The following is a 26,163-nucleotide window of genomic DNA, read 5'->3' as shown; positions in this document are numbered from 1 at the left end:
TTCTCAGCTGATTTGTTCCAGACGTCTAGTCGGTTCATAAAGGAGTCCAGGGACTTGATCTTTCTCAATCACACGTTATACACATGCACAGAATAAGATAATAAGGGAGACGGGTGTTTTGGGGGTTCGGTTCTATAGTGGAATCATAGTAAATATTCTTCAGAGGAGTGACTGCAGCCCACAGGCTGCTTCTCAAGAACTGGGGGTGACTCAGACAGACAGTGCTGATTAACATGGTGATGTTATCACACTCAGCAGGCATCCACACACACAGGCCATTCAGTAAGAAAAGATGACCTTTAAACATATTATTGAGTCACACTGTCTGAGCGACGGCGGTTTGCTTTGTGATTCCACACCAGTTCCTTAGGAATTTGCGCCATCTGCTGGACATGTACCAAATTGCACTATGAGACCCGAGTAAGTTTTTTTTTAATTAATTAATTAATTTGTATTTATTTAATTTAGTGCGTCTAATTATTGTGTAATAATATTGAATTATTTAATTATTTAATAACACCTATTTTTGGAAAGGATAAAAACCCTATTGACTGTACAAAATTAGCATTTAATCAAGTCTCTTACGCATTCTCAAGGTGTTTGTTTCTCAGTTGTCTACGTTACATTCATCTTTCACAAAACAGGACTTCATTAAAGACTGGATTAAGCACTTCAAAAATATGGCCCGCTCTACTGCAGTACAATGCTGTATATCAACATCGTGTACAAAGCAGCAAAACATATGAAACGGCAATGCAAATATGTAGTAACAATAAAGTATGCCACATAATGTGGACACCACGTTTCATAACAATTAGGTAAGTGGTTCTCAAGAAAGTAAAAATGTACAGACAGGCAGAGACACGCCCCCATATATACCATTGTATTTTGTATCTTGCTGTCATTGTATTTTGTCTTGATATGTATTTTGTTTTAAGTCGCACTGGGTAAGGGCGTCTGCTGAAAAATAAATAATAATAAATAATAATAATTATCCCAGAGCCGAATAATCTCAAAAACCTATGTTAATGATAAAAACAAGTTTCGTAACAATTGGAAAAGTGCTTTGCCAGGTATACTGTATGGAAAAATGCAACGCGTGATATACGTACGACTGCCTCCACAATATCCCCTGGCGGGCAATATTATGAAATATTTTCACTCTCCTGGCAAGTTCTGTGACATGATAATGTAAAATAGCTAATGAAAGTAAACAGTGCCATCTAGTGGAGGGAAAGTGAAGTTTCTTAACGTATTTTTTCCATGTCTTACAACTGGATGAGTTTCAGTTTATTCTATCTGAGCTGAAATAATCACAATTTTTTTCACTTTTATATATCACTGTTTATTAGTAGTTGGCTTTTAAATGCACATACCTTTATTGTTATACTCCTTCTGAGGTGTATTCGTACTGTGCAGCCTGGAAAATCAAGTTAAGATGATGACATTTCACAAAACAACAGTGCTCATGATGCCTCCCCTCCACCCCCCTTTAAAATGATTCATGTGTGAAAGTCCCTTCCCAGAGTCTTACAGGGAAAACTTTATAGGTGAATGGGAAAGTATGAGCTGGCATAGTACTTTACAGTTCAGCCTGATGACTGTTAAACAAAACTCAAAGGGCACGCTGTTAATTGTATAGGAGCAACAACCAAGTAAGAGAATTCCTTTACTCTGCAATGCATTCACGTCTGTTTGGACACGGGATGTGTCGTGGTCCCCTGAATGCTGTGCAAGAGTGTGCAACTATTCAGCAACAATGATGGATCTCTGTTTATGAGGGGCATGAGAGTGGATGCCTGTGCATCGAGCTGCATTCACCCAGAAGACCAACAAGATCATTTTAAACATTGAATAAGGAGCTTTCACCAGGGTTGCAATGTATGAAAAGCATGCTCTCTCCTGCAACAGTTCAGGGTTTCTCTTCCTATAATACAGCACGCATTTCAATCACAACACCAGCATTGTTCCAGAAGGGAGCGTGATTGGTATACACTTTAACACTTTCAAGTATTATGTTTTGTCCAGTCAGCACATGAATAAATGTATATTCCTCCTGTGTACAACATTAAATCTCATATGAAATATGTGCATTAAAAGGGGTTATGGCTAATAAAATATTTCTATAAATGTTACCTGTTTGTTGTATATATCTACATGTACTGTATTTTCATTTTAAATGAAGTACATCTTAGTGCTATACTTGGTTAAAGAAATGAGTTTGGAAGCTTTCTTTCTTGCACTTTTTTATCATTTCACCTATAAAGTGAAAGTCTCCTCACTCCTTTAACGCCTTATTTTCTCTTATTAACCAACAAGCTGCTTCCTCTGTGCATTATTAACGTGCCTGTAGAAGAAATGAATAATATACACCGTAACTTAGATCACAGGGGTGGTGACTCTCTTGATTAAGGAAGCAGCAAATGGTAAACAGAGACTCCTTACGAGCAATACAAATATGAGAGAACAGAAAACTTTGGGGGCAAGTGCTGTAAAAAAAAAAAAAAAAAAAAAAACTGCTTGTATAACCTGTAGCAACCTAGACCCCAGGGGGGTGGGAGTGAAGAGGGTGTGTGTGAAATCTTGTGATAGCTTCTGTATAAATGTGGGACATCCCAAGCTGCAGTTCCTAACCTGCAATGTTGCTGGGCAGAAACTGCGGATTTCACGTCAACATGTAGTGGAGTCCGCAAAAAGGAGAGGTGAATATAGTGGCTGCGTTCACGATACGAAGACTTTGCTAAGTCTGCGCAGATTCTGCGGAAAACCTGTCCAAATTCATCGTCTGCGTGAACTCAGCCGGAAAAGACGTCACAGCTGCGCAGCTTCTCAAGAGGTACTGCGCTGGAGCAGCGGCGGCTCAAAACAATAGACGAGCGCTGGCTGACAAAGAAGTGTGCAGGCAAGCAGAAATACAATCCTCACTCCATGTGGTACTGCCACCTAGTCAGGGGGTGTGAATCGCCTTCCAGTCATGTCATCTTATGAATGATTTGTAATACAAATTAAAGTGATTTGACTCACAGTTTCCACACAGTTATTATACTTTTCAAATATTCCGATATTTATTCTAAAGGTTTAAACATGTAAAAAAAATGTTAAACGGTTGAAAATTAACCTAAAACCGCTCTGTTATTTTCAGCAGGTGTATTGATGAAAGGCTATCAGGGACAGGGAACAACCTACTTTGAATTAAGGAGAATAGATCAGCTTTAATAACAGGCAGTTAGATGTGACCATATGTGCAAGTATTTGAACTATTTTTGTCCCAGATCAAAATACAGTACTGTCTAACATAAACATACGTTTATATTATCTCTTTATAGCAGGGGCTGTTTCTACTATACTTTTTCTGATCATGCTGTAAATTATGAAGCTGGTGGAGCACAAAGGGAACTTCGATTGCATCCACTTCTTCTGCGATTAGAATTTCTCTCAACACCGCCTCCATTTCGGATCTGCTCAAAACTGTTGTTCATCTACCAAAGCTGTCCACGCTGCGTCTGCACAGACCCTGACGTTACGCGCAGACTCCAGTCTGCAATCTAGCTAGCAAAAAAGTGTCGTGAATGCACCCTCTCAGTGTAGATGCAGCTGCACAGCACAGGGAGAGTGTCAGCCAGCGCTACACGTGTGTGAGTACTGCTCAGATTCAAACACGTGAACCGGGCTTGCCAGGCAGTGCAGAGGGGAGAAGGCCGGCATCTTTGGGGGAACAAATCTGTTTTTGGAAGATAACAAACCTAGGGAACTCCTCAACTGCAGTTGCCAAAAAAGGGGCGAACGGTGTTTGGCACATTATTTCTTAGCAGATGAACCGGTGAGTCGCCTACACTAGTTTTCGACACGAGGTGGTTTGGCTGGATTGTTGTTATATATATATATATATTTGTACGCTGTTATTATTTTCTATTTTAATTCGTGTTGTAATGTAATTACATTTAATGGTATAGTATCGTTAGGCAGAAAAAAAAGGTTTTCCACGGGTTGGGTATATTTTTAAAGTATAGTTAGTACAGCGAGGTTGATTCACTTCAAGTGTTGTGTTTATACTATAGAAATACTTTATGTGTGGGTTAATACATATAACTTGGATATGCTAATGAAATTGTCTCCCCTTTGTTTATTATTACGACAGGGATACCATTGGTTGTTAATTTAAGGTCTACGTTTGCTGTTTCCTTTTCTGTCGCTTTTGACTGCTTTTTTGGCGGTTCTCCCCTGCAATTATGGGCCCGTTGCTGTGTGTGGTTTAATAGCACTGTACTTATATTTATACGCAGTTCTTAAAAGTAATTTTATATAATTGTGTGTATTCTTGATAAGCAGTACCTTGTTTGTTTTTTTAATTACGATTATACATATTGATACGCTAAATAAACATGCGGTGACGTTGCTAGCCAAAGACGATGACTCCACAACACAGGAAACATAATGATAATACCCTAGGCCCAGTCTAAACGGGTGTTATTATGTGTAAAACCACTACGATAGATATATATATAATATTTCTGTTTCATGAAATGTTTAATGTGAAAAAAAGGGTTGAAAGTTGCCGCGCGCTCGCTTGCTTCCCAGTGTCCACGCATTACGCAAGCTAACATGCCTAGCTGTGTAGCGCTATTATTTCATACTTTTTTATTATTATTTTTATTAATACGGTAGTTTAAGATAATGAAAACGTGTTTACATTCTGTATACTATTACTTGGAATATTAATACAGTGCAAAGTGTGCGTGTTCTATTAGTTCTTTGTCAAGAGCAACGTGACAGAAGTCGGCGTCTCTGTGTGATTGACGTCCCACTGAGCTAATAATGGCGTCGGAAGCTTGATGTTTTATGGAAGGTCAGCCAATGAACTTGAAACGGAAAGACGTCAGACGCGCTCTTGATTGCGCAAGTGAACTCCAATGTCTGAGAAACACTGGTGTGTTTTTTTTTTTTTTTTTTTTTTTTTTACTTTGTTTGCTCTTACCGATTGTTTTACAAGCGGGAGGAAGCATACTTGACGTGTTATTAAACAATTAGACAATTACAGTGTGTTAAATATATGATGTGTAATACTGGTATTTTGTAATACTGTGTTATACTTGTGTTTTTTTGTTTGGGGAATTAAAAAAAAAAAAAAAAAAAAAGTTCACATCAAAGTCACCTCTAAGTAAACGTCTTAAGCACCTTTCACACTGTCATGCACCGGGTACTACCCAGGTACCTGGTTTCATACTATGCGAGCTTGTGACCCAGGGTTCTGTTCTTGTGTTTTGCTTTTAAACAGTTAAAGGTGCAGACCTCACTATTTATCTTTACCATAACCTTATATCCTGTGGCTTCTTGTTGTTTTCACAAAAGCTTGGAGAAAAAAAAAAAAACAATTAGGTATTTTTAAATGTGGGCAACTCCAGTGAATGAATGCTCGAAAAGGTCACTGAAATGCTGTTACAATTGGCAGTTGTCACAAGTCTTATTGTTTCTTCATAGCGAGGAGTTTCTGCAGTTACATAAAAAAAAAAAAAATACATTAAGTAAGGTGATAGTACTCTGAGAAGCTAAGAGCCAGAGTCAATCGCACAGAATGTTTTGTGTACCAGGCTTCAAAAATGCATAGGCCTATGTAACACCTCCCTGTCTGTCAATATTCTCTATTATCATTAACCTATAATGACATCAGGTGTGTTATTCTATTTATTCTTTATTAACTTAACCCCGTTACTTTGATTATTAAGTGGCTTACTTAATAATAAATCAAGGAGTTAACGCCAAATAAACAATTTATTTGTCTGTGTGTGTGTTGGTTCAGAGCAGAAACTGGGAGTCACAGGTTTACACTTAGTTACATTCCATGAGACATTAACCCCATAAAATCCCACTAACCTATTCAGTGCACTGATATCCCCAGTAAGCCTTATCATTGAAAGAGAAATTACATTCAGAGTTTCAAATGTTTAGACTGTTTCCTACTTGCAGCTGCCCCTGATAATTATTTCTTAATTTTATTTAGAACTTTACAGCAAAACTGCCCTTTTAATAATTCTAAAATAAATTAAACAAAAAGACACTGCTTCTTAAAATCAGTCTATGTTTCCTATGCTTTACACAACAACACAAAATGTTTGCAAATAAGCATATAACTTTAAATAAATCAGTTTAGTCTCTGTAATTTCACTAAGTCCAGATTTAGCCTTCTTCCAGTGTAGAACGCGGTTAATTCGAAGTCACAACAGTCCATGAGCTCATTGAACGTTTTAGTTTAAGGCCTTCTTAAATAAAGCAAACTGTCTTTCTCAACTCCTGGTTTATTTAGTTACCCGAGTCCTTAAGCTGTGGCTCCTGGACTTCCCTGCCGGCTAACACAGTCACTGGAACCTTCCTAGCTTACTTTTGGGGTGTTTGATAAACTTTAGCTGAGTTGGTTTGTTTCACCTGGTCTCTGTGGCTAGCTGTCCTGCACTGCTCTGCACTGCTTGTCTGCTGAATCAGGAAGAGAGAGTGCACTCACACACACATTCCTTTTGTGCTGGTAAGATGACCTCTGCACTCTAGGGGGTGGAGCCGGGAGGATCCTTAAAGGCGCAGTCCTTTTCATTTTCAACACATAGTAATGCAGCTAATCTTTTAGCTACCGCTACATTCTCCCTCCCTTAGCGCCGACTTAAGGAGGCCAAAACATTGCACTGAAAAGGAATAAAAAATTAAAGAAACAATACAACATTTTTTTTAACAATAAATAACTAACACCTGTGACTCCATGATGGCCCTTTTTTATTCACTTGTAACCGGTTCTGTGAAATTTGGCATAGTCAACTTTCTTGTGTGGTTTGAGCCTGCGTTCTGGCAATGGAGATTCCCTAACACTGTTATCCTGTGCTATGATTTCAGGGCAGTCGTGGCATTCAGAATTTGAGTGAGGTACGACGGTTTGGTGACCCGGAGCATTTGATGGGCTGTAGACAGTATCATTGAGCTCACTACTGGTATTGGGAGTGTCGGGTAACACCTGTTCTGATGCCCCGTCATCTTGCCTTGCTAAGTAAGGCCGTAGGTTGGCAATATGGTGGACCCCTACCCTGGCCAGTAAGTGGGTCTGCAATGATATAGTTCACAAGCGATGTGCGTTGCACAATTCGGTATGGTCCTTGCCATCCCATTGCCAACTTAGCTGAAAACTTGTTCTGTTTCGAGGAGATCGTGTGAGTCTTCAGCAGAACCATTGTTCCAACCTGTAAATCCATGACACGCCTTCTTTTGTTATATCCTCGCTCCTGTCTCAGTTGAGCTCGCTCCATGTTCTGCAAAGCTAACTCATAGAGATCCTCGAGTTGAACATACAGAAACTCCTCATATTCTGAAGGCTCAACTTCATCCTCCTTCGGTCCCTCCAGTTCTCTATCCAATGGCCAGCAGAGTTCACGACCAAGATTGAGTCTAGCAGGCGAGAATCCAGTGGAATCTTGTACCGCAGTACATATTGCTAACCCCAGCCGTGGCAAATACTCATCCCACTTGGCATGATCAGCTTGGACATAGGCTCGCAGGATGGACTTGATGGTTCGATTCATCCTTTCCACCCAGTTTGTTTGTGGATGAAAAGGGGTTGTATGCAGAACCTTGATCTTCCATGCACTGCAAAAATTGTTCCAGTCCATTGATACAAACTGGGGTCCATTGTCCGATAACAAGCGCAGTGGAGCTCCCCATCTACAAAACACTTCATTTTCCAGTTTAGTGATTACAGCGTTGGAGGTTGCTCTTCTTAATGGAAATAGCTCCACCCATTTTGTAAATTGGTCCACAACAACAAGCAGGTACTCGTTACCTTTCCGAGTTGTTGGAAGAGGACCCATTAAGTCCACCGCCAAGGTTGTCCATGGACCATCCACTTTGTTTATGACCATGGGGCCAGGTGTGAGTTTGTTGTCGCTTTTGGTCTTTTGGCTTATGGAGCAGGTTTGCACATATTTCCATACATCATTCCAAATTCCAGGCCATGAGAAACGCATTTTAATCCGATCCAGAGTCTTCTTGCGTCCCAAATGTCCCGCCATTCTTAAATCATGGAAGTGTTCCAAGACTTTAGGCCTCAGTTTATTTGGAACATAGACTCGCCACCCATCTTCAGCAGTCCGGCTGTCGATGTATTTCTGAAATAGATCATCAACAATTGGGTAATCATTGATCACCTGATTTGCATGCTGTTGGTCCTTCTTGGTTTTGGACTGACGTCCCTCATGCAGGGTCCTTATTATTCCTGCTGCCATCATTCAGCTGCTCCGCCCACGCTTCTTCCCTTGTGAAAGGTACTAGTTCTTCTTCAGGAGAGTTGATTGAAACTGCGGCTATAGCACTGACTTCTGCTAATTTTGGTGGCACCATGCGTTCCATCTCTTCCTCCTCTTCTGCTGGAGCAGTTTCTTCAACTGGAGCACGGGAAAGGGCATCGGGACCCAAGTTTGTCTTGCCTTTGCAGTGACGAACTTGAAAATCAAATTCTTGCAGAAGTAATGCCCATCAACCAAGCTTACCCATACTGTCCCTTAAAGAATGGAGCCATATTAGGGCACTGTGGTCAGTCACAAGGGTGATAGGCCTACCTTCCAGGTAAGCCCTGAACTTCTTTACTGCCCAGACTATGGCAAGACATTCCCGCTCTGTTGTATGGTAACGTCTCTCGGTGTCAGTCGGTGCGGCTGGAGTAAGCTACAATCCTCTTGTTGCCGTCTTCCAGCTGAAACAGCACTGCCCCCAACCCAGCATCACTGGCATCAGTCTGCAGGTAGAATGGAAGCGCCATATCAGGATGGTTAAGTGTGTCGGCTGAAGCCATGGCATTCTTCACAGTTTTAAAGGCCTCTTCTGCTTGGGACGTCCAACACCATTGCTTCTCCTTTCTACTCAGCTAGTTCAGCGGTTCAGCAATCTCAGCCAGATTCTGGATAAACCCACCATACCAGTTAACAAGACCAAGGAATCGTTGCACATCCTTGACCTTCTTTGGTCTTGGGTACTCCACAATAGCTTTATCTGTGTCTGGTTCAGTGTGTATGCCCTCACGCGTCACATTGTGTCCCAAAAAACTCAGCTTACTCATAACAAAGGTGCATTTCTCTGGTTTACATGTCAGTTCATGCTCCCTCAGTCTCTGTAATACTTTTTGGAGATGCTCCATATGTTCCTCAACACTCCGGGAAAAAATGATTATATCATCGAGGTATGCAAAGCAAAAGTCATACATCATGCCCTGAAGAACTTCCCCCATCAATCTTTGAAAGGATGTGGGCGCATTTCGGAGCCCGAACGGCATCACCCGAAACTGGTAGAGCCCCTCGTGCGTGATAAAGGCAGTCTTGTGTTGATCTTCTGGGCACATTTGGACCTGCCAATAGCCACTTTTGAGGTCTAATGAGCTGAAGATGCAAGCACCATGCAAACTGCTGAAAATCTCGTAATCCACGCAGAAGCGTAAGCTACCATCTTTCTTGGTTACAAGCACCATTGGGGATGCCCAAGGTGATGTGGAGGGCTCTATCACCCCTGCCTCCAGCATTTCTTGAACTTGCTGGCGAATCATTCCCCGTTTTAGTTTGAGAGTACATGTATGGTCTAGCTAATCTTTTAACTACCGCTACACTATATTTTGAGAAACGATCGTTTGGAGCCATACTGAAGTGATCACAGCTAAGGTTAGGGTCATTCCCAATGTGAGGTGCCTGAATGAGAGAACAAGGCTTTTTACCGTCTGCTGGAAATAATCCCAGACGAAATTCTCTGAGAATGCAGCTAATGCATGCCTTGGTGTGTTTCTTCAATAGAGTGAAGGAAGGTGCAGGGTTTCAGCTGAGCCCAGCGATGAGAAGGCAGCTTCTGTCGGATTAGCAACATTAGCCGAACTATCTTTTAGTTCCTGTCGCAGTGATAGCCAAAGGCTGTTTCATGAACTTGACACAGGAGCATAAACACGAAGCAACTTTAGCTGTGCAGCAGATGGATTTAGTGTCTTCTGTAGTGGAGAGATGCTGAAGCCACAAGCAGGGACATTTCAGATGCACTCCTCCTATACTGAGATGTAAAGTCTGACACCGTTACTGCGGTTTCTTCTGACAGCTTTGTAGATGCCACAATTTTTTCAAAGGTGGGGGAAAAACAAATAAGGCACATTGACATGACCAGCTGCCAAGGGAATTCATCAGATGTATATGAGTGAACATTTGAAGTTTGTTTAATTGGATGATTCAATCAACATCAAACTGTTGGCAAGCCCTAGTATTTAGAGTTATATAATCTTTGTATTAGGACTGACCCATCACCACAAAAATCTTGCCATGTAGTGCAAGGAACTCTTTGTACTTGATCAGACTTTCAGAGTATTTTTTTTTAAATATATAATTAAACTGTTACAACCCACAGATGTCCATGTCATTATGCCAAATCCGTTTGTTTGTCCTCTCCCAGATTCCGGACACAAATGAAGTACATTCTGGTCACTGGCGGTGTCATCTCTGGGATTGGCAAGGGGATCATTGCCAGCAGCGTGGGGACCATCCTCAAATCATGTGGCCTCCACGTCACTGCCATCAAAATCGACCCCTACATCAACATCGATGCAGGAACCTTCTCACCCTATGAGCACGGTGGGTGGTGCACGTCCTTTTTGTTTGTTGACGCTTGTGTATTTAGGCCCCGTCTTCAGTCACTGTGCTGTCCCTGCAGGCAGGTGAGCAGCCGCAATGAAAGATTCCCTCTCACAGCAAGCAAGCCCACCTCAATCCTGACCTTACCCACTGCCGTTCTGTCCTGGCCTGTTCTCAAGCAGAGACTGCCAATTGTGTTGAATTGTGGTTTTGTGATGTAGACCAGTCCAATGGGGAAGAAAGTTGAAAACAAATGCATTTCACTTGTGACCCGATGTCTGATTCAAACCCAGGCATCCAGCAGTGAAAGGGGAGCTAGTGACTTAGCTCGGCAACCAAACCCATGGGGAAATGCTTTACATCTTAAACAAGAAAAATATACTAATTTGTGTATATGGAAATAGTCTGTCTGTGAGTTTGCAGTTGAGTTTCCCCCAATTTTTTTAATGCTGTGTTGAGTTTGCTGCCCTTTATCTCCACTCCCCAGTGTGGCCTTTTTAATTCAGCTGGCTGGCTCTACAATTGAATTTGCTGACTCTCGTCTCCAGTATTGAATTCTTTATACTTTTTCATATTTGCTGAGTGTACCCCAAAATAGTTGCATTGTATTGAATTGGCTATCCCTCAGATCTGGGAACCAAAATAAAAAAAGCAAGTATTAAGCAGTTACGTTTTGTTTCTCATTCTTTCAAACTGTCCAGCATGTAAACTGACCTGGCTAATGCTCGCTGACCATTGGTCTTGCAGGCGAGGTCTTTGTGCTGGACGATGGTGGCGAGGTGGATCTGGACCTGGGGAACTACGAGCGCTTCCTTGATATCCGGCTCACCAAAGACAATAACCTGACCACCGGCAAGATCTACCAGTCTGTTATCAACAAGGAGCGCAAAGGGGACTACCTGGGCAAGACTGTGCAAGGTAACCACAACCAGGGATAGGAAGAGAGTGAGGGGGCAACCTGGGCAAGACTGTGCAAGGTAACCACAGCCAGGGATAGGAAGGGAGTGAGGGGGCAACCTGGGCAAGACTGTGCAAGGTAACCACAGCCAGGGATAGGAAGAGAGTGAGGGGGGCAACCTGGGCAAGACTGGATGTAGAAGTATCACTGCACTGGTCTTACAGTCACTAAAAGCACCAGTGTTGCAGGGGCTGCACTGGAGCTCTTGGTGACTATTCTAAGAGTATGTGTTGCTGTCTTGTTCCCAGTCGTGCCTCACATCACAGACGCCATCCAGGAGTGGATGTTGCGCCAAGCCAAGATCCCTGTAGACGACGATGAAGTGGAGCCCCAAGTCTGCGTCATTGAGGTACAGCCTGACTCCACACTCAATAAGGAATCTAAAGTGACTCCCAGATCCCCAGTACTGAGTTCTATAGGGTTACAAACTCACTATATCCCAGTTAGACTTTTTATTCATGCTGTGATATACAGTATGTTTAGTTCGGAGCTGATTTTCAAGGGTGTGATTTCCCAAACTTCAAGTACCTGGTCATTTCAATGATATACCTCATCAGGGAGTTCTGAAACGTAGGATCAGGTCCAGGACTAGTGTTTAACCCTGGTTCTCCATGCTGTGTTTCATTGCATTTGCTATTGCTCAAGTTGAAATGTATACACCCTTCCGGTTGCTTTTCGCCTAACTGTTTTTACTAAAGCAGTTTATTTAAATACATCCTGTGTTGTTTACAAAAGTGAGCGCTGTTCCTAGTAATTTAGAGTTTAATTCCACTTTCTGAATATTGGTAGTTTTTCATTGCAGGAGAGTTAGTTCGGTTGTGATTCTTTTGTAAATTGACACGATCAGTAGGTGTCTGGTACAGTTCATCTCTACCCAGTCTCAGTTTTACTTGTGTGCAGTGTAACTGGCAGTGATGGCATGATGCTCACACGTTCTTCTCTCGGGTTTCCAGCTGGGTGGAACGGTGGGTGACATTGAGAGCATGCCCTTCATTGAAGCCTTCCGGCAGTTCCAGTTTAAAGTGAAGCGAGAGAACTTCTGCAACATCCACGTCAGCCTTGTCCCTCAGGTAAGGGGGCCCCCTGTACCCCTCTCGGACCTTCTGAGCCGTTTGCTCACTATATTTAATTCTGCATTTGTAAATCTTATGAAGTATCTTCAACTGCTCATGCATCAAACCCTTATGATGGCTTCATATTTGCAATGTTATGGAAACACCTGGAGTAATAAAATCTAACTGTACCCTTTACTTTGACATATGAGCTAATACAGCTGCCACATAGCTGTGCTTTATCGATTTCTAGATAATAAAATAAAAATGATATTGGCTTTATACTCGGTACACATTTGTGATCTATGATTCTTTTGGACACGTTTATAAGAAAAAAAATGACCTCTTTCACTGCTGCAGCCCCCAGCCATATCTCTGAAACACTTGACCAATACTTCATATACACATATGGAACCTCTACTTTTTTTTTCTATTTTAGTTTTTCCTAATTTTAATGTTTACAAAGTATTCTACCAGAGATTCTATTCCTCCTGGCAGGTGCTTTTATCTAAATCCTGAAAATGAAATGGTGGCCTTTCAAGGTATTAAATTTGCCCCGGATTGGGCTTCCTTTTTGTTTTGCAGCCCAGCGCGACGGGTGAGCAGAAGACCAAGCCGACGCAGAACAGCGTGCGAGAGCTGCGGGGGCTCGGCCTCTCTCCAGACCTGGTCAGTGTGCCCTCTGTTGGTCACAAACCTCTGATGGCTCCAATTTTGAACATACGGCTGTTACCGACGGACTTGTTTAGAGAAATGTATACTAAGTTGTGATGAGACATGTAATGGACAAAATTTAATAAGAGTATCTTATTAACTTAAGTAAGTCTGTGGGTATATCGAGGAAACACTCTGGCTGTGTCAAACGTACATTTTCCATGTGCCTCTGTTTGGATGCAGGTCATAATGTTCTATTTAAAGCAAGGCATGCGTTTGCACTGTATGTCACTGATGTCTGTCTGTCTGTAGGTGGTATGTCGCTGCACAAATCTTCTGGAGACCTCTGTCAAGGAGAAGATCTCCATGTTCTGTCACGTGGAGCCGGAACAGGTAGGGAAGGCTTTTTCTGTCTTCAGGGCCTAAGCAAGGGCTAGAATTTTGTTATTGTAAAATTAGCTGCTCCTTACTGCAACCAAGTAATTTCTTGCTAGCTTTATACCCTAACAAGTGTAGTGTTTGCACTTGTTTTAAAAAGACCTACAAAGTTATTTTTTAATTTTGTATTCATTTTGGAATTGAAGAAATCGTGCAGTTCAAGTTTTGATTCAAAGTGGATCATCCTTGCATTCTTTTTCAGTAAAGCCGAAGTTTTTTTTTTTTTTTCCTTCTCTGGCATGCATTTTGCTTTTACCAGAGTTCAGGGGTTTGCTCTTCATAGCTGCGCTGGTGCTTACGAATTAAACACCACTTTGGCTCATCTATCTTGCGTTACTACAGGACAGTAAACCACTGTATGAGAATGTAAGCCCTAGTGAACGGTCCCTTTTGTTTGCAGGTGATCTGCGTTCACGACGTCTCGTCCATCTACCGTGTGCCTCTGCTGCTGGAGGAGCAGGGCGTGATCAACTACTTCTGCCATCGCCTGAACCTGCCCATTGAGCCGCAGCCCCGCAGGATACTCACCAAGTGGAAAGAGATGGCTGACAGGTACACCCTTTTCTCCACTGTGTGTAGTTTTGCACAGGACAGCAAAGTCTTTTGCATAATGCAAAATGTTGACATACAGGAGAGAGAAAAAAGGATTTTGCACTCCCTTAAAGGGCACTGCTGAGATAGTGAGTTTCAACTTCAAGTTCTAATCAGCTTTTTTTTTTTTTTTTTGTAGCCTGTTCTTTTTTGTAGATATTTCAAATAACTGTTTCGGCAGATGCATTTGTCTGTTTGATTAGAAAGCCGGGTGTCACAAATTAAATTTTTTTTTGTAATTTTGCGTTGACTAATCCCTGATCTCTGCCCTCCCAGGTCAGACCGCATGCTGGAGACCTGTTCGATCGCCCTGGTCGGCAAGTACACCAAGCTCTCTGACTCCTACGCCTCTGTTATCAAGGCCCTGGAACACTCTGCTCTCGCCATCAACCACAGACTGGAGATCAAGGTACAGCTGCACTGACCAGGGGCAAGATTGGAGACCAGCAGTGCTGCTGGAGCCCTTTCTGTAGGCTTGAAAGGAAGGATGTCTGTGTGGAGCTGCTGCTTAGATATTTGAAGGTCTTAATTTGACTTGTTTTCATCCTGGCTCTAATTCACTAATTGTGTTTATTCACACTTAGACCATGTTGACTGTAAATTGTACAAATACTATATTTTCTGTATAAGGGCTCTTGAGCAATTCAGTGTTTCAATATTTCATGGGTTTTTTTTATGCGTAAGCCAGAAAGAGAAATAGAGAGGGCACTGCATAGGGAAAGATTAAGCAATTGTAATTTCTGTGCTGCTAAGTGACTTCCTGCGTTTTCTAGCACTTCAGTCACTGTTGTGCAATTAAAGCTCTGTGTAAAGCATGATTCGCACAGGACTAAAAATCAGGTGTCCTCAGTTGGTCAAAAGCAGATGACATCTAGGATTAGTTTTCATCAAAAGCTGGTAAATTCAAAGTGAAATGCGATGTTGTGCATGATTTGTAAACAGTGAACCAGGTGTAAATAACTAATTTCGTACCTTCTTTTCCAAAGGCTAGCATAACCATTTCATCCCTTGAGTGATATATTTACATACATACCTTCAATTGCACTGGTCAAAACATACATTTAAGAGTTGCCAATTATGTTTTGTGTTTTCCCCCCCGATCACCAATTTGGTTATGCCCAATCGTTGCCTTTTACTGAACTGTAGAATCTCGGGACACATCGTACCAATTTTATTATATTATGACTTATTGTAAAGTCTGGTGTTGCTTTGAGGCGAATACCCCGCAAATGCTGTGTCAATTGTAACATAACTCTAAAATGGTCGATTCGCACAGGAAGAGACACAGGACTCCTGAGTTTGAAATTGTACAGAAGGTCCCAATGTCCTGAAAATAAAATAAAAAAAAATTCTGGCATAAACAAATGGAAGGTTTGCACGGGACTACATTTCACAGATGTACAGATGTTGGTAAATTCCGAAACCACCTGATCATGTGGTGATTCTTTCTTTAGTCCTGTGTGAATCGGGCTTATGATTGTTCAGCTGTCATGGCCTGGGTGTCTCAAACTGATCCAGTCCCCTCTCCCCCGCAGTATATCGACTGTGCTGATCTGGAGTCATCGACTTTGCAGGACGAGCCTGTCCGATACCACGAGGCCTGGCAGAAACTATGCAGCGCAAAGTGAGTCCGCCTGTGATAATGCAGAGTCTTGTTTGATGGTGGTGGGGCAGTTGTGTGTCGCTGGTTGTGATTTGCTTTGGGACATGTTTGCACTGGAACACACAGCAAGTTTCACTGAATGTAATTCTACCTATGGAACGCACACATTCAGTAACTCTAAACCGTGGTGGTTCTTCATGCCAAAACCTTTCAAATCAATAAAAAAAAAAAACATTCCTTGAAGCTTGTATATATTTAAAGAGCGGTTAGTCCTGTTTTAAATTTAGCGATGGTGGTATCAAAGTCAGACTGTGTTTAGATCAGTTGAATACACCCCTTTATCTCCTAGTAAATTCTAACCCTCTATGTTTAGTGGCATTCTTGTCCCTGGAGGGTTTGGGGTTCGGGGCACGGAGGGGAAAATCCAAGCCATCTCCTGGGCCAGAAAACAGAAAAAGCCGTTTCTGGGTAAGGACCTTCCCAGCACACATTCCCTGTCGTTTGTTGCTGTACTTGAGGTACTAGTACTGTATGTCAGTATCACTCATCCTCCACCACGACTGGACATGAAAACACATTCCAGCTTTCAGAAGTAGATCACCATCTGAAATCCACCGTTGATGTGACAGATGGACAGGAACCTTCTTATAATATTCAACCCTGTCATAGTGAATCCTAACAATATTCCTTGTATTGCAGGAGTATGCCTTGGTATGCAGCTGGCAGTTTGTGAGTTTGCACGCAATGTTCTCGGCTGGCAAGGTAATTTCTCATCAGACAAGTGCCCTTTTAGAGGAGTTCTATCCAGTGATTTTAAACCAGTTTTGTTACCTATTAATGGGTGTGTAAACACAGAATTTCTTTATTTTTTTATTTTGATCAAGATAAGCAGATGTTTCAGATTCTGCAGTATTAACGACTGTTTCCTAGTGCCTTGCTGTCTGTCACATGGCATGATACACTGTTGTACTAGGTTTGAACTCCAATGCAGCAGCAGCAGCAACTGGTGTCTTTGGGATACCTGCATATTCTAAATTGAAGTATGAAATGCAAGCAACAAACCAAAAGGTTATGTTTGTCACCTAGCTTACGGTAACATCAATAGATTGATAGTCTACCTGTACATCGGACACTTTCCCATGGCAGGGCTGGGAGTTTCATCCTCTGCATCAGAATTGTCCAGATACTTTCTTTTTTAAATACGAATTTAACAACTAACCTTGCGCGAACACCCGAATGCGTGTCCTAAACTGATTAGCAGAGTGACATTATCAGTTGCTAACAATGTTCTTGTAGTGGCTGTGAAAAACACTTAGAAGTTAGTGTAGCTACAGCTGCTTCTGATAACGTCTGCTTCCACAAAGACATTTTGCACATTACCCCTTTATGCAGTCCAGTTGGTGTACATAGTTGCATTCATATTTTCCTGCACAGATTAAAAGCAACCAGTGATATGGTGGGTTAACCATTGCACCCCAAAATAATTAGTTACAAAGCACAGAAGAGCCCTCTGCATCCTGTGGTGCTGTAGATGCCTGTGGAGCTTTATAATCTTCAAACTCCCTGCATTGGCATTGTCTCTGCGCTAAGGGAAATTCCACTGGAAGCTGCATTTTAAACCAAAGAGAAATTCTTCATTAGCAGACTTTGTTTTATGTCAGTTAGTTATTTTTGTTTCGTTTTCACAGATGCCAACTCTACAGAATTTGATCCCGATACCAAATATCCAGTGGTAGGTATTCTTAAGTTGACTTGATTAAGTATTTATTGTGATATTTTTTTACGTTAATATACAATATTTAATTACACAGATTTTTTACAGCGTATCAAGATACTATATTGGTAAAACCAGTGCAAGATTCTAATAATCCTTTGGTTAAATATTAGTAACATTTTTAGAGTTCAGATTGTTTCTTTACCCCTATACCTTTTTAAACCTCTACAGTCCTGGCTTCTGGTTGCTTGCTGTGGACAGTTTTGCTAAAAGCACAGCCTTGCTTGACATGACCAGGCTCTTATGCTTCATTTCCACTGCAGGCTGGGGCCGGCCAAAAAACGCATTTAGGTGATTTTTTCCAAACGGGGCCAACATAGGAAATTCTTGCCCTGTGTCAAAAGATCACAGGGGGATTGTGGGATAGTATTGTGCTGTGTTTTAAAGAAACCTGTAGCGGTACTACGTTCAGAAAAAAAGCTTTCCAAGCAGTGGATGCTGCAATTGAAAGAACATTCGTCGCTATTTGTATTTTTGCTCTACATATGATTTTTTTATTTTATTTATTTTGTCCAGGCACTGTTGTGGTGTTTGACTGAATCAGTGTTCGTCATGCTCTCGAGCATGCATATGTTCCGCACATTGCCCATTTAATGTGATTTCAGAGTCATCCCAGATTTGTTGAAATAATTTCCATTTCTTGTTGCCTGGTCTGGCCATGTCAAGTACGATATAGCAAAACCGGCCAGAAAAAGCAACTGCGGCCAGCGGTGGAAACTAGATATTAGACTCTGAAAGCAGCTCTGATGCCCTCGGTGTCCCTTTTACAGGTGATTGACATGCCTGAACACAACCCCGGGCAGATGGGTGGCACAATGAGGCTGGGCAAGAGGAGGACCATCTTCAAAAGCAACAGCTCCATTCTGAGTACGTCCTGCTAGCTGTCACTCAGTTTAGTTAGTATAGGTTAATATCCTCCATAGGGATTCTCCTGAGGTGCCTGTATGTCACACTTCTTTCACTGCTGGTAATTTAGACATTTTATGATATATAAAAAAAAAAATCCAAAAATGAAAAATAGTTCTTCCCGGTATATATTTTCTTTATATATCTAAGTGTTTATCCAATTGTGATGAAACTCGGTGTAGGTGCTGGACGGTGTAAGGTGATGATGCCCTGTATTGATTTGTGCTAACAGATTAAGGTACCATCAAAACACAATATTGTTTCCTGCATTATAATCTTTCTAGAACTGCAGCATGGATAAATGTGTACATGTGTATACTTTTAATCCTTGTTAATTAGTATTCAGAAATGTAAGGAATTGTGCGTTTTGTAGTTCAATTCCTTATATATTTCTTAATTTGTTTGTTTCTAGGGAAACTGTACGGTGACGTTGACCATGTTGATGAAAGACACAGACACCGCTTTGAGGTATTTTCTTTTTCACTCTCCCAGTGTGGGGAGAGAATATTCAAAAGCATCATTGTTAGTTGAGGGTTCAGTTTGTGCACACCTGGGAAAGCAATGGTAATCCCTCCCTGTGCCCCAGACCTGCACCTTGTTCTTTACAAGTTTGTGACTGTTTCATGATGGAGTGCGTTATTGGAAACGTATGATTCCTGATGCAGGGGGAGTGCGTTATTGGAAATGTATGATTCCTGTTGCAGGGGGAGTGCGTTATTGGAAATGTATGATTCCTGTTGCAGGGGGAGTGCGTTATTGGAAATGTATGATTCCTGATGCAGGGGGTCACAATGAAGATTCTGAATGGCTGGCTCCAGGGTTAGGAGTTCCTAGTGAATTCCTGTGTCTTGTTTTCACAGGTGAACCCAGAGCTGAAGCACCACTTTGAGGAGAAGGGCTTGAGGTTTGTGGGTCAGGACGTGGAGGGGGAGAGGATGGAGGTCATTGAGCTGGATGGTGAGTCTGACCATACAAAGCATACCATCCTGAGACACCTGCAATGAACAAAAAAAAACAACTTGGCAATAAGATACACAAGTATCACAGAGAACCAACCCTCCTGCCTTCAATCTGCAACTAACTTTAGGACAATTTTTTTTTTTTTTTAAAAAACATTATCAGCATGGGTATCCAGTTTTCCAGTAGTTTTTACTTTTTATAACTAAATATTTTTTTATATCCTTCTGGTTAAGTGCAGATGGTGGAAAGTGTCTAACAAAATAATCTTTAATTAGTATTGATTAGTATTGTCTGGGCTAACAAAATAAGGGCTAAATATACACCTGACAGTCTGGGGAATTATGAGGTCAACTTGAAAATATTTAAATTAAGAACTAATTTCCCAATCCTCATGCCTTGGAAATCTAAACCATGTCAAAACATGTATGTCCTTAAAGTATAAAGTTAAGGACCATTCTGTGTGTCTTGTGCCACTACAGTTCTGGGAGTGTGTTGGGGGTGTTATGGGGGTATCACTTCTTGTTATGGGTTATCTAAGTGGTTTAGAACATTGAAAATAAGTTAGTTTCAGAAATGAAATGGATTCTAACAGCCCTAGAGTGTGTGGCGTGGTATCGAAGTGTTTTGTTTGACAGTAACATGTTTCCTCTCTCTCTTGGGATTCAGACCAGCCGTACTTCGTGGGCGTGCAGTACCACCCTGAGTTCACCTCCCGCCCCATCAAACCCTCCCCTCCCTACTTCGGCCTGCTGCTCGCTGCTGCCGGGAAACTCAACAGCTACCTGCAGAGAGGCTGCCGCCTGTCACCGAGGTAAACGCGCGCGCGCACACAGACACACACACACACACACACACACACACACACACACACACACACACACACACACAGAGTGTTGCTTTTACTGTGCCTGTCCCTCGGGTAACCATGCAATACATTAGAACCTGTAGGTCCATACGGAAAAATACTGTTATCTGAGGGAGTTGCTTTATTAACATGAGGGTATTATACATTAACAATGCTAGATACATTATTCTGCCTAAAACACCAAAGTGTGGTATGATATACAAAGAAAAAATCAGTGACAATTATTGCAAAACAAAGCACTGTAGTACACTATTTCTCAGTCCATGCCAAAGTAATCTGACAGTTTATTTTGCACAGTAAGTGCACATTAACCCGAGACCAGAAATGGCGTTTAAAACCGCATCAACAAAACTGCATGCAAATTGGCTTTGGAGGTTGGTGAAAAAACTTTGGTTCAGCTTTTTAACTGTGCAGTAATTACATGAATCCCTTGCTTTTTTATTCTTTTCTTTCATTGAACATGGTTAAACTGGACAGTTTGTTTTACGTGAAGTGACAGCATGTAAAAAGAATATTATGTGCAACGGAATCCATTCTGTCCTGCTAAGACCTGAATTTACTGTTTTGGACACAAGATAAAATGTGCATTGATCGGTTTCAGTTGGTAGCAGAATGTGTAAATGACACATGCCAGAGGTGTTGGATATGATGACTTCTACTGTACAGTACAGTAACACACACTGAGCCACTATGGGCTCGAGGTAACAACACATACACACATGCAGAGCAGCAACAAACTTGTCCAGATTCTGAAAGCTGCTTGCTCCAAATTGTTACTGGGACATTACATTTCTGAAAGAAAACACCAATTCTAAAATGAATGAGGAACAACTTTGACCACTCGCCACCACTTCAAATTAAATGTCCTGAGTTGATTTTTTTTTTTTTCTGTTTTGGTAGCTTAATTAGGTTTCTTTTTTACCAATTTTGTAAATCTGTGGTAACCGTGATTATTGTGGTGATTTTGCAGTCGAATATCGATAAAGGAAAATGTCATTGTCGCTCAACCTTCACACCCTCTAACTGCATTAAAAATGGACGATGTGGATCGCAAGACTCTGTGCGAGGAACCCAGGAGCAATGAACCGGAGAGCGAAGTGGAAAACCCCATGCCGGAAATCACTCGGGACCTTGAGAACTGCCAGATGTGGAGAAGTGAAACCGCATCCCTCCCTACACTGCTAGCCATGCATTGAACACCACACTCTTAAAGGCTCCAAGGAATACGGAACCCGGAACCTTTTAAATGACTTTGCCCGTTTCCATCAAAGCTTCAGCATTCGCTGTAATGTGTTTTTATTGCATGGGCTTTTGTGACTTGAAGATTTTTACCGAATTAAACAGTGTGAGGATGCTAGCCATAGTAATGGTGCTAAATATGGATATTTTGTGTGGTCTTGTATTTTATTTTTTATTTTTTTTGGTTGCTTCTCTTTGTTTATCACGCTGCCAGAAATATTTACAAGGGCTTTTCTAAGTTTATACTGTGAAGTGCACTGAGCTATACTGAAATTAATTCAATTGTATTATTTACCATTTCATGGTCACTATTCATATACTTTTTGTAGACTAGTGCCCAGAGGTAATTTTCGTTGTTGCTGCACCACACCCCCTACAGAAATGGTTTGACACTTGGAATTGCTATACTTTAAGGATTAGTTTTAGCTTAGGTGTCAACTTTTCTGAAACCTACAGCCTTTCACCTGCAGGTCCTGACTGCTTTATTAGGAACACTTCCCAGATCGTGCGGTGAAGTCTGTTGTGCATGAATTCAAACTTGCTTCATCTCATAAGTCCGGTACATACAAGACCCTGAGTGATAATAATGTACAGTATGAGCAGAATTAGACTTGCAGGCTAACTTCACTACAACTAACCCCTCTTATAACAAACCCCTGTTTAACGATCCCAACATCAAGAACGAATTTATTCAATGGAAATTAGCCCTGTTAGAACGATCACTTACAAGGATCGATCCGGATACAACAGTCTCAGTACTGACTGACACTGAATTTCTTCTCCAGTGTGACTGTTATTCTCTGAGTGAAAACAAACACCATGGTTGGCCAATTCAGAGATACCCTATAGTAGTGTGAATCGTGCATGATGTATGCAATTGTTGCCTGCCCACCATCTTAACACAAACTAATCAGGCATGAGGAGGCAACTGCAAAAAGTGCAGCAATCTACGCTGGATTATTTTTATTTTATGAGAAATGACACGCGCCTGCCTGTAAGCTGCCCAGACCAGTGTTGTCCTCTGACGCTGTATCTCTGGGTTGGCTGCATGGCGGGCCTGCAGAGTGAAAAGAAGCAGTCGGCTGACAGCACACACTTCGGAGGACAGTGTGTGTTCGTCTTCGCCGCTCCCGAGTCAACGCAGGGGTGGTAGCGGTGAGCTGAGCTTAAAATACAATTGGACATAACAAATTGGGAGAAAAACGGGGTAAAATCTATTAGTTTATTTAGCAGACGCCTTTATCCAAGGCGACTTGCAGAGACTAGGGTGTGTGAACTATGCATCAGCTGCAGAGTCACTTACAACTACATCTCACCCGAAAGAGAGAGCACAATGAGGTTAAGTGACTTGCTCAGGGTCACACAATGAGTCAGTGGATGAGGTGGGATTTGAACCGGGGACCTCCTGGTTACAAGCAATTGGCGACTACTAAATGTATTTAATACAATAAATAAGTACAATAAAAACAGCCCTAAAACTTGACAAAGTAGTATTATAGTCAATAGTATAAATGCAGCATCCAGATAAAGTAAAACTGTGGACAATAACTGTATTTGAATCAGAGATCAATAAGGGGCTGATTTAAAACCAATAGCTGAGCTGTCATAGTAAATCTATACAGATGTGAAGTGCATAGAGGTTCACTTTCATGAGACCGTCAATGGAATTTGCATACGAGTATGGAGGCCGCCAGAAAAAGCCTTTCCTTGTGCCATGTAATGATTTGAGTATGCTTGTGTTTGCGTGATCTGTATTAAATATTTTTTTTCACTCCAAATATACGCCAAAACCTGCATTTGAATCCTTGGTATTGATAGTATAGCTGGTAGTTATTTGTGTGTTTAGTTAGATATCGTGTTTTAAATATTTCTATTGTTTGTTCATCTTTTCAGTAATGTATAATGTACTGTATTTTCTTGACCATATCATCTTGTAAAAGAGTGTAACCTTAATAAAGTTTGTTACTGTTATTTCATATTTTAAATGTCTGGTTCTTAATGGGATGTACCATAAACCCAAAACCACATGCCACAATAAGTCAAAGTTTTGCTTTTAGCAAGGTTTGTGATTACTCCTGACAGAATAGTAATATTACATTGAATAATTAGTTATTTTCTAGGCTTCTCATATCACCGGTTATTACTACATGAATGCAATATTTTATAATACAATGAGTATTTAATCAAGAACTTTGTATAAGGAACTGTTTTAGTTTATTTACCCATGATTTCCCTGCATGGTTTCCTGCTTGCTGGAATCATGGGGCAATTGTATTATCATGTGACTTAAAGAAGGAACAGATTGGGAAGTGCTAAAGACTGGTGGAGTTGATAAACTGGGAATCTGTTAATATCGGGCAAAGCATGGAGGTACACACTGCAAACTGTTCTCATGAAGCTGTAGTCTGAGGGATTAAGGTAGAGAAACAATTCTAGGATGTTAACATAACTGTTTAACCTTCTGCACACTTGAGTTTAGTTTACAACTACTGCTACTCAACATTTAAACATATCCACCACAAAAATAACAGTGCTTGTTTTGCGTTACTTGAACAGTTTGTTTTAGTATTTGTATGTATTGCTTACTTGGAACTGTTGAAGCAGTTTCATTTCAATGTTAGTTTTTAATTGTGCTGTGCATGTTGGTTCCCCCAGACTGTGCTTTTTAGTGGTACTATAGGGTTTAATTAACTGCCATTCGCGTACACCTTTACAAATATGTGGAAATGTGGAATTGGTCCGCTCTGGCTCACTTTGGTTTGTGTTTGTTTGTTTCTTTTCAGAGACACCTACAGTGGCAGCAGCTCTCCTGAGTCCGAGATCGCAGAGCTCAGATTCCCCCCGGTATCCCAGGACTGACTCCTTGAGTAAGCGTACACATGGTTTGGGAATCTGCCTATTCCTGGGTATCTCTTTACTCGACTATCGGGGAGTGCTGCTGTCTTTACAAAACCATATGCCTGTTCACTATGCACTAGTCTGATTAGCCTTCACTTTGTTCAGATAGCCACACCTGACACAGATGAGGATGTCTAAAATAGCATCACTTGTCATTTTAGTTTCTAGATTAGAATTAGAAGAAAATAAATTGCAGTTATACACAGTAATGCAAGAATCTTTTACCATACTGCCTCCCTCCCAGTAAAATGAATAATGCTGTCTATTGAAACATTCTTTTGTTTGTTTTTTTGTTTCTCCTTCAGCAAACCAGTTGAGCATCCTGATGAATTACCCTCCTTCGATTCCTCTGTTACAGGATTAAGTCCTTTTAATTTAAATACCTTTAATATTTTACTACTACCAGGTCAATATAAGACTTACTTTTTTTTCGTTGTTTTTGGATTGTTTGTATCTTTGATTTTTCTCGCAGTTGTTTGATGGCTATTCAAAGGTCTCTTGATACCAGAAGTTGCAACCATTGGCACACAGCAATCGTCAATTATCAATCATCAATCAGCTTTTCCATTCATAAAGACCTCCTTTGGAGTATGAACTGTACAGAGCACTGGCCCTGGTAGAATTATGGGAGTTGAATTTACAAGGAAGTATTTGAGAAAACAGGTAAAAATGACTTCACCCTTGGCAGTTCCCAAAGTGTCTGATTTGGCTGCGCCATCTTTTTCCACTGACCATCTCAAACATCTCCACCAAAAAACAAAGACTTGTGTCCTAACCTGGTTGTAATTATTTGGAGGGGAATTTTTCAAGGGTGCTGGTAATGTGGGGAAGCCTTCATGAAACAAAATGCCTGGGAAATTTGAGCCACTGTCTGGAAGCCCTGTGTTTGGACTGTCCCAGTTTGTTTCTCTGTATATTGGGAGGAGGATGTGCAGTTAACAAATAGTCACCCACCATTACTGTACAGTGGGAAATAAGAGACTGCCACACATCATCTCTGTGGGAAGGGATGAGTGAGCTGCCTTGTTTCCAAATCATAAGAAAAATAAACTCCTTATTTGGTGTGCTTGGCCACTGTTTGTCATGTGTCTCTTGTTGCGTTCTGTCATTTTGTTACTGTGTCTTAATTACAGTTGCTGTAATACTGCATTCTAAGGGCTAGGTATTTCTTTCTTTCCTTCTCATGCCAGACCGGGTAATGTTCCTTGGGTTTTTTACTGTCATACATATCAACCTCAATCAACACTCCAACATCTCGAGGTAATACCATTTTGAGAACATTCCTGTAAAGCGTTAAAATAAGCATGTTTGTGTCTGGCAGCTGATTTGCTGATTTCCTCCTCATATTGTATGCCACGTTTGTGCAGAGCTCGCTCAGGCGCCAGCACATCGCCTAGCTGCATCGATAGGCCTAGAATAAGCTTAAAGTCTGGACGAACGTAACCTGCAGGCCAAGTGTCAGTTTTGAGAATTTGCTGGCCACGCATGTACTTAAAGCTTTTTTTTATTTCCACCTGTTGCGAGGGTCGTGTTAGATTGATTTTTCTTTTCTCACAAACCTGAAACTGGGGCCGATACGGTTATTATTTTTACTGTTGGT

General features: G+C 41.3%; 1 protein-coding gene across 2 annotated transcripts; it reads left to right on the top strand.

The window, feature by feature from the left end:
• Nucleotides 1-3,505: 3,505 nt before the first annotated feature.
• On the top strand, nucleotides 3,506-25,637 carry LOC117414145 (CTP synthase 1). Of its 2 annotated transcripts, XM_034023894.3 has the most exons (19): nucleotides 3,508-3,820; nucleotides 10,447-10,625; nucleotides 11,373-11,543; nucleotides 11,832-11,932; nucleotides 12,537-12,653; nucleotides 13,221-13,304; nucleotides 13,602-13,682; nucleotides 14,128-14,279; nucleotides 14,595-14,727; nucleotides 15,854-15,942; nucleotides 16,295-16,389; nucleotides 16,621-16,683; nucleotides 17,610-17,653; nucleotides 18,466-18,562; nucleotides 19,014-19,069; nucleotides 19,462-19,558; nucleotides 20,228-20,372; nucleotides 24,449-24,532; nucleotides 24,869-25,637. In XM_034023894.3, exons 1-18 carry the CDS (start codon nucleotides 3,813-3,815, stop codon nucleotides 24,522-24,524), a joined length of 1,788 nt encoding a protein of 595 aa, XP_033879785.1. In that variant the 5' UTR covers nucleotides 3,508-3,812; the 3' UTR covers nucleotides 24,525-24,532; nucleotides 24,869-25,637. The 2 variants fall into 2 exon arrangements, with proteins under 2 accessions (XP_058855433.1, XP_033879785.1); XM_058999450.1 differs by lacking the exons at nucleotides 24,449-24,532; nucleotides 24,869-25,637 and adding an exon at nucleotides 21,397-23,636 and having other exon boundaries at nucleotides 3,506-3,820.
• Nucleotides 25,638-26,163: the final 526 nt, after the last annotated feature.

The sequence above is a fragment of the Acipenser ruthenus genome, chromosome 25 (genome assembly GCF_902713425.1).
Source record: "Acipenser ruthenus chromosome 25, fAciRut3.2 maternal haplotype, whole genome shotgun sequence".
NCBI lineage: Eukaryota > Metazoa > Chordata > Actinopteri > Acipenseriformes > Acipenseridae > Acipenser > Acipenser ruthenus.
This window is presented reverse-complemented; position numbering and strand designations above follow the sequence as displayed.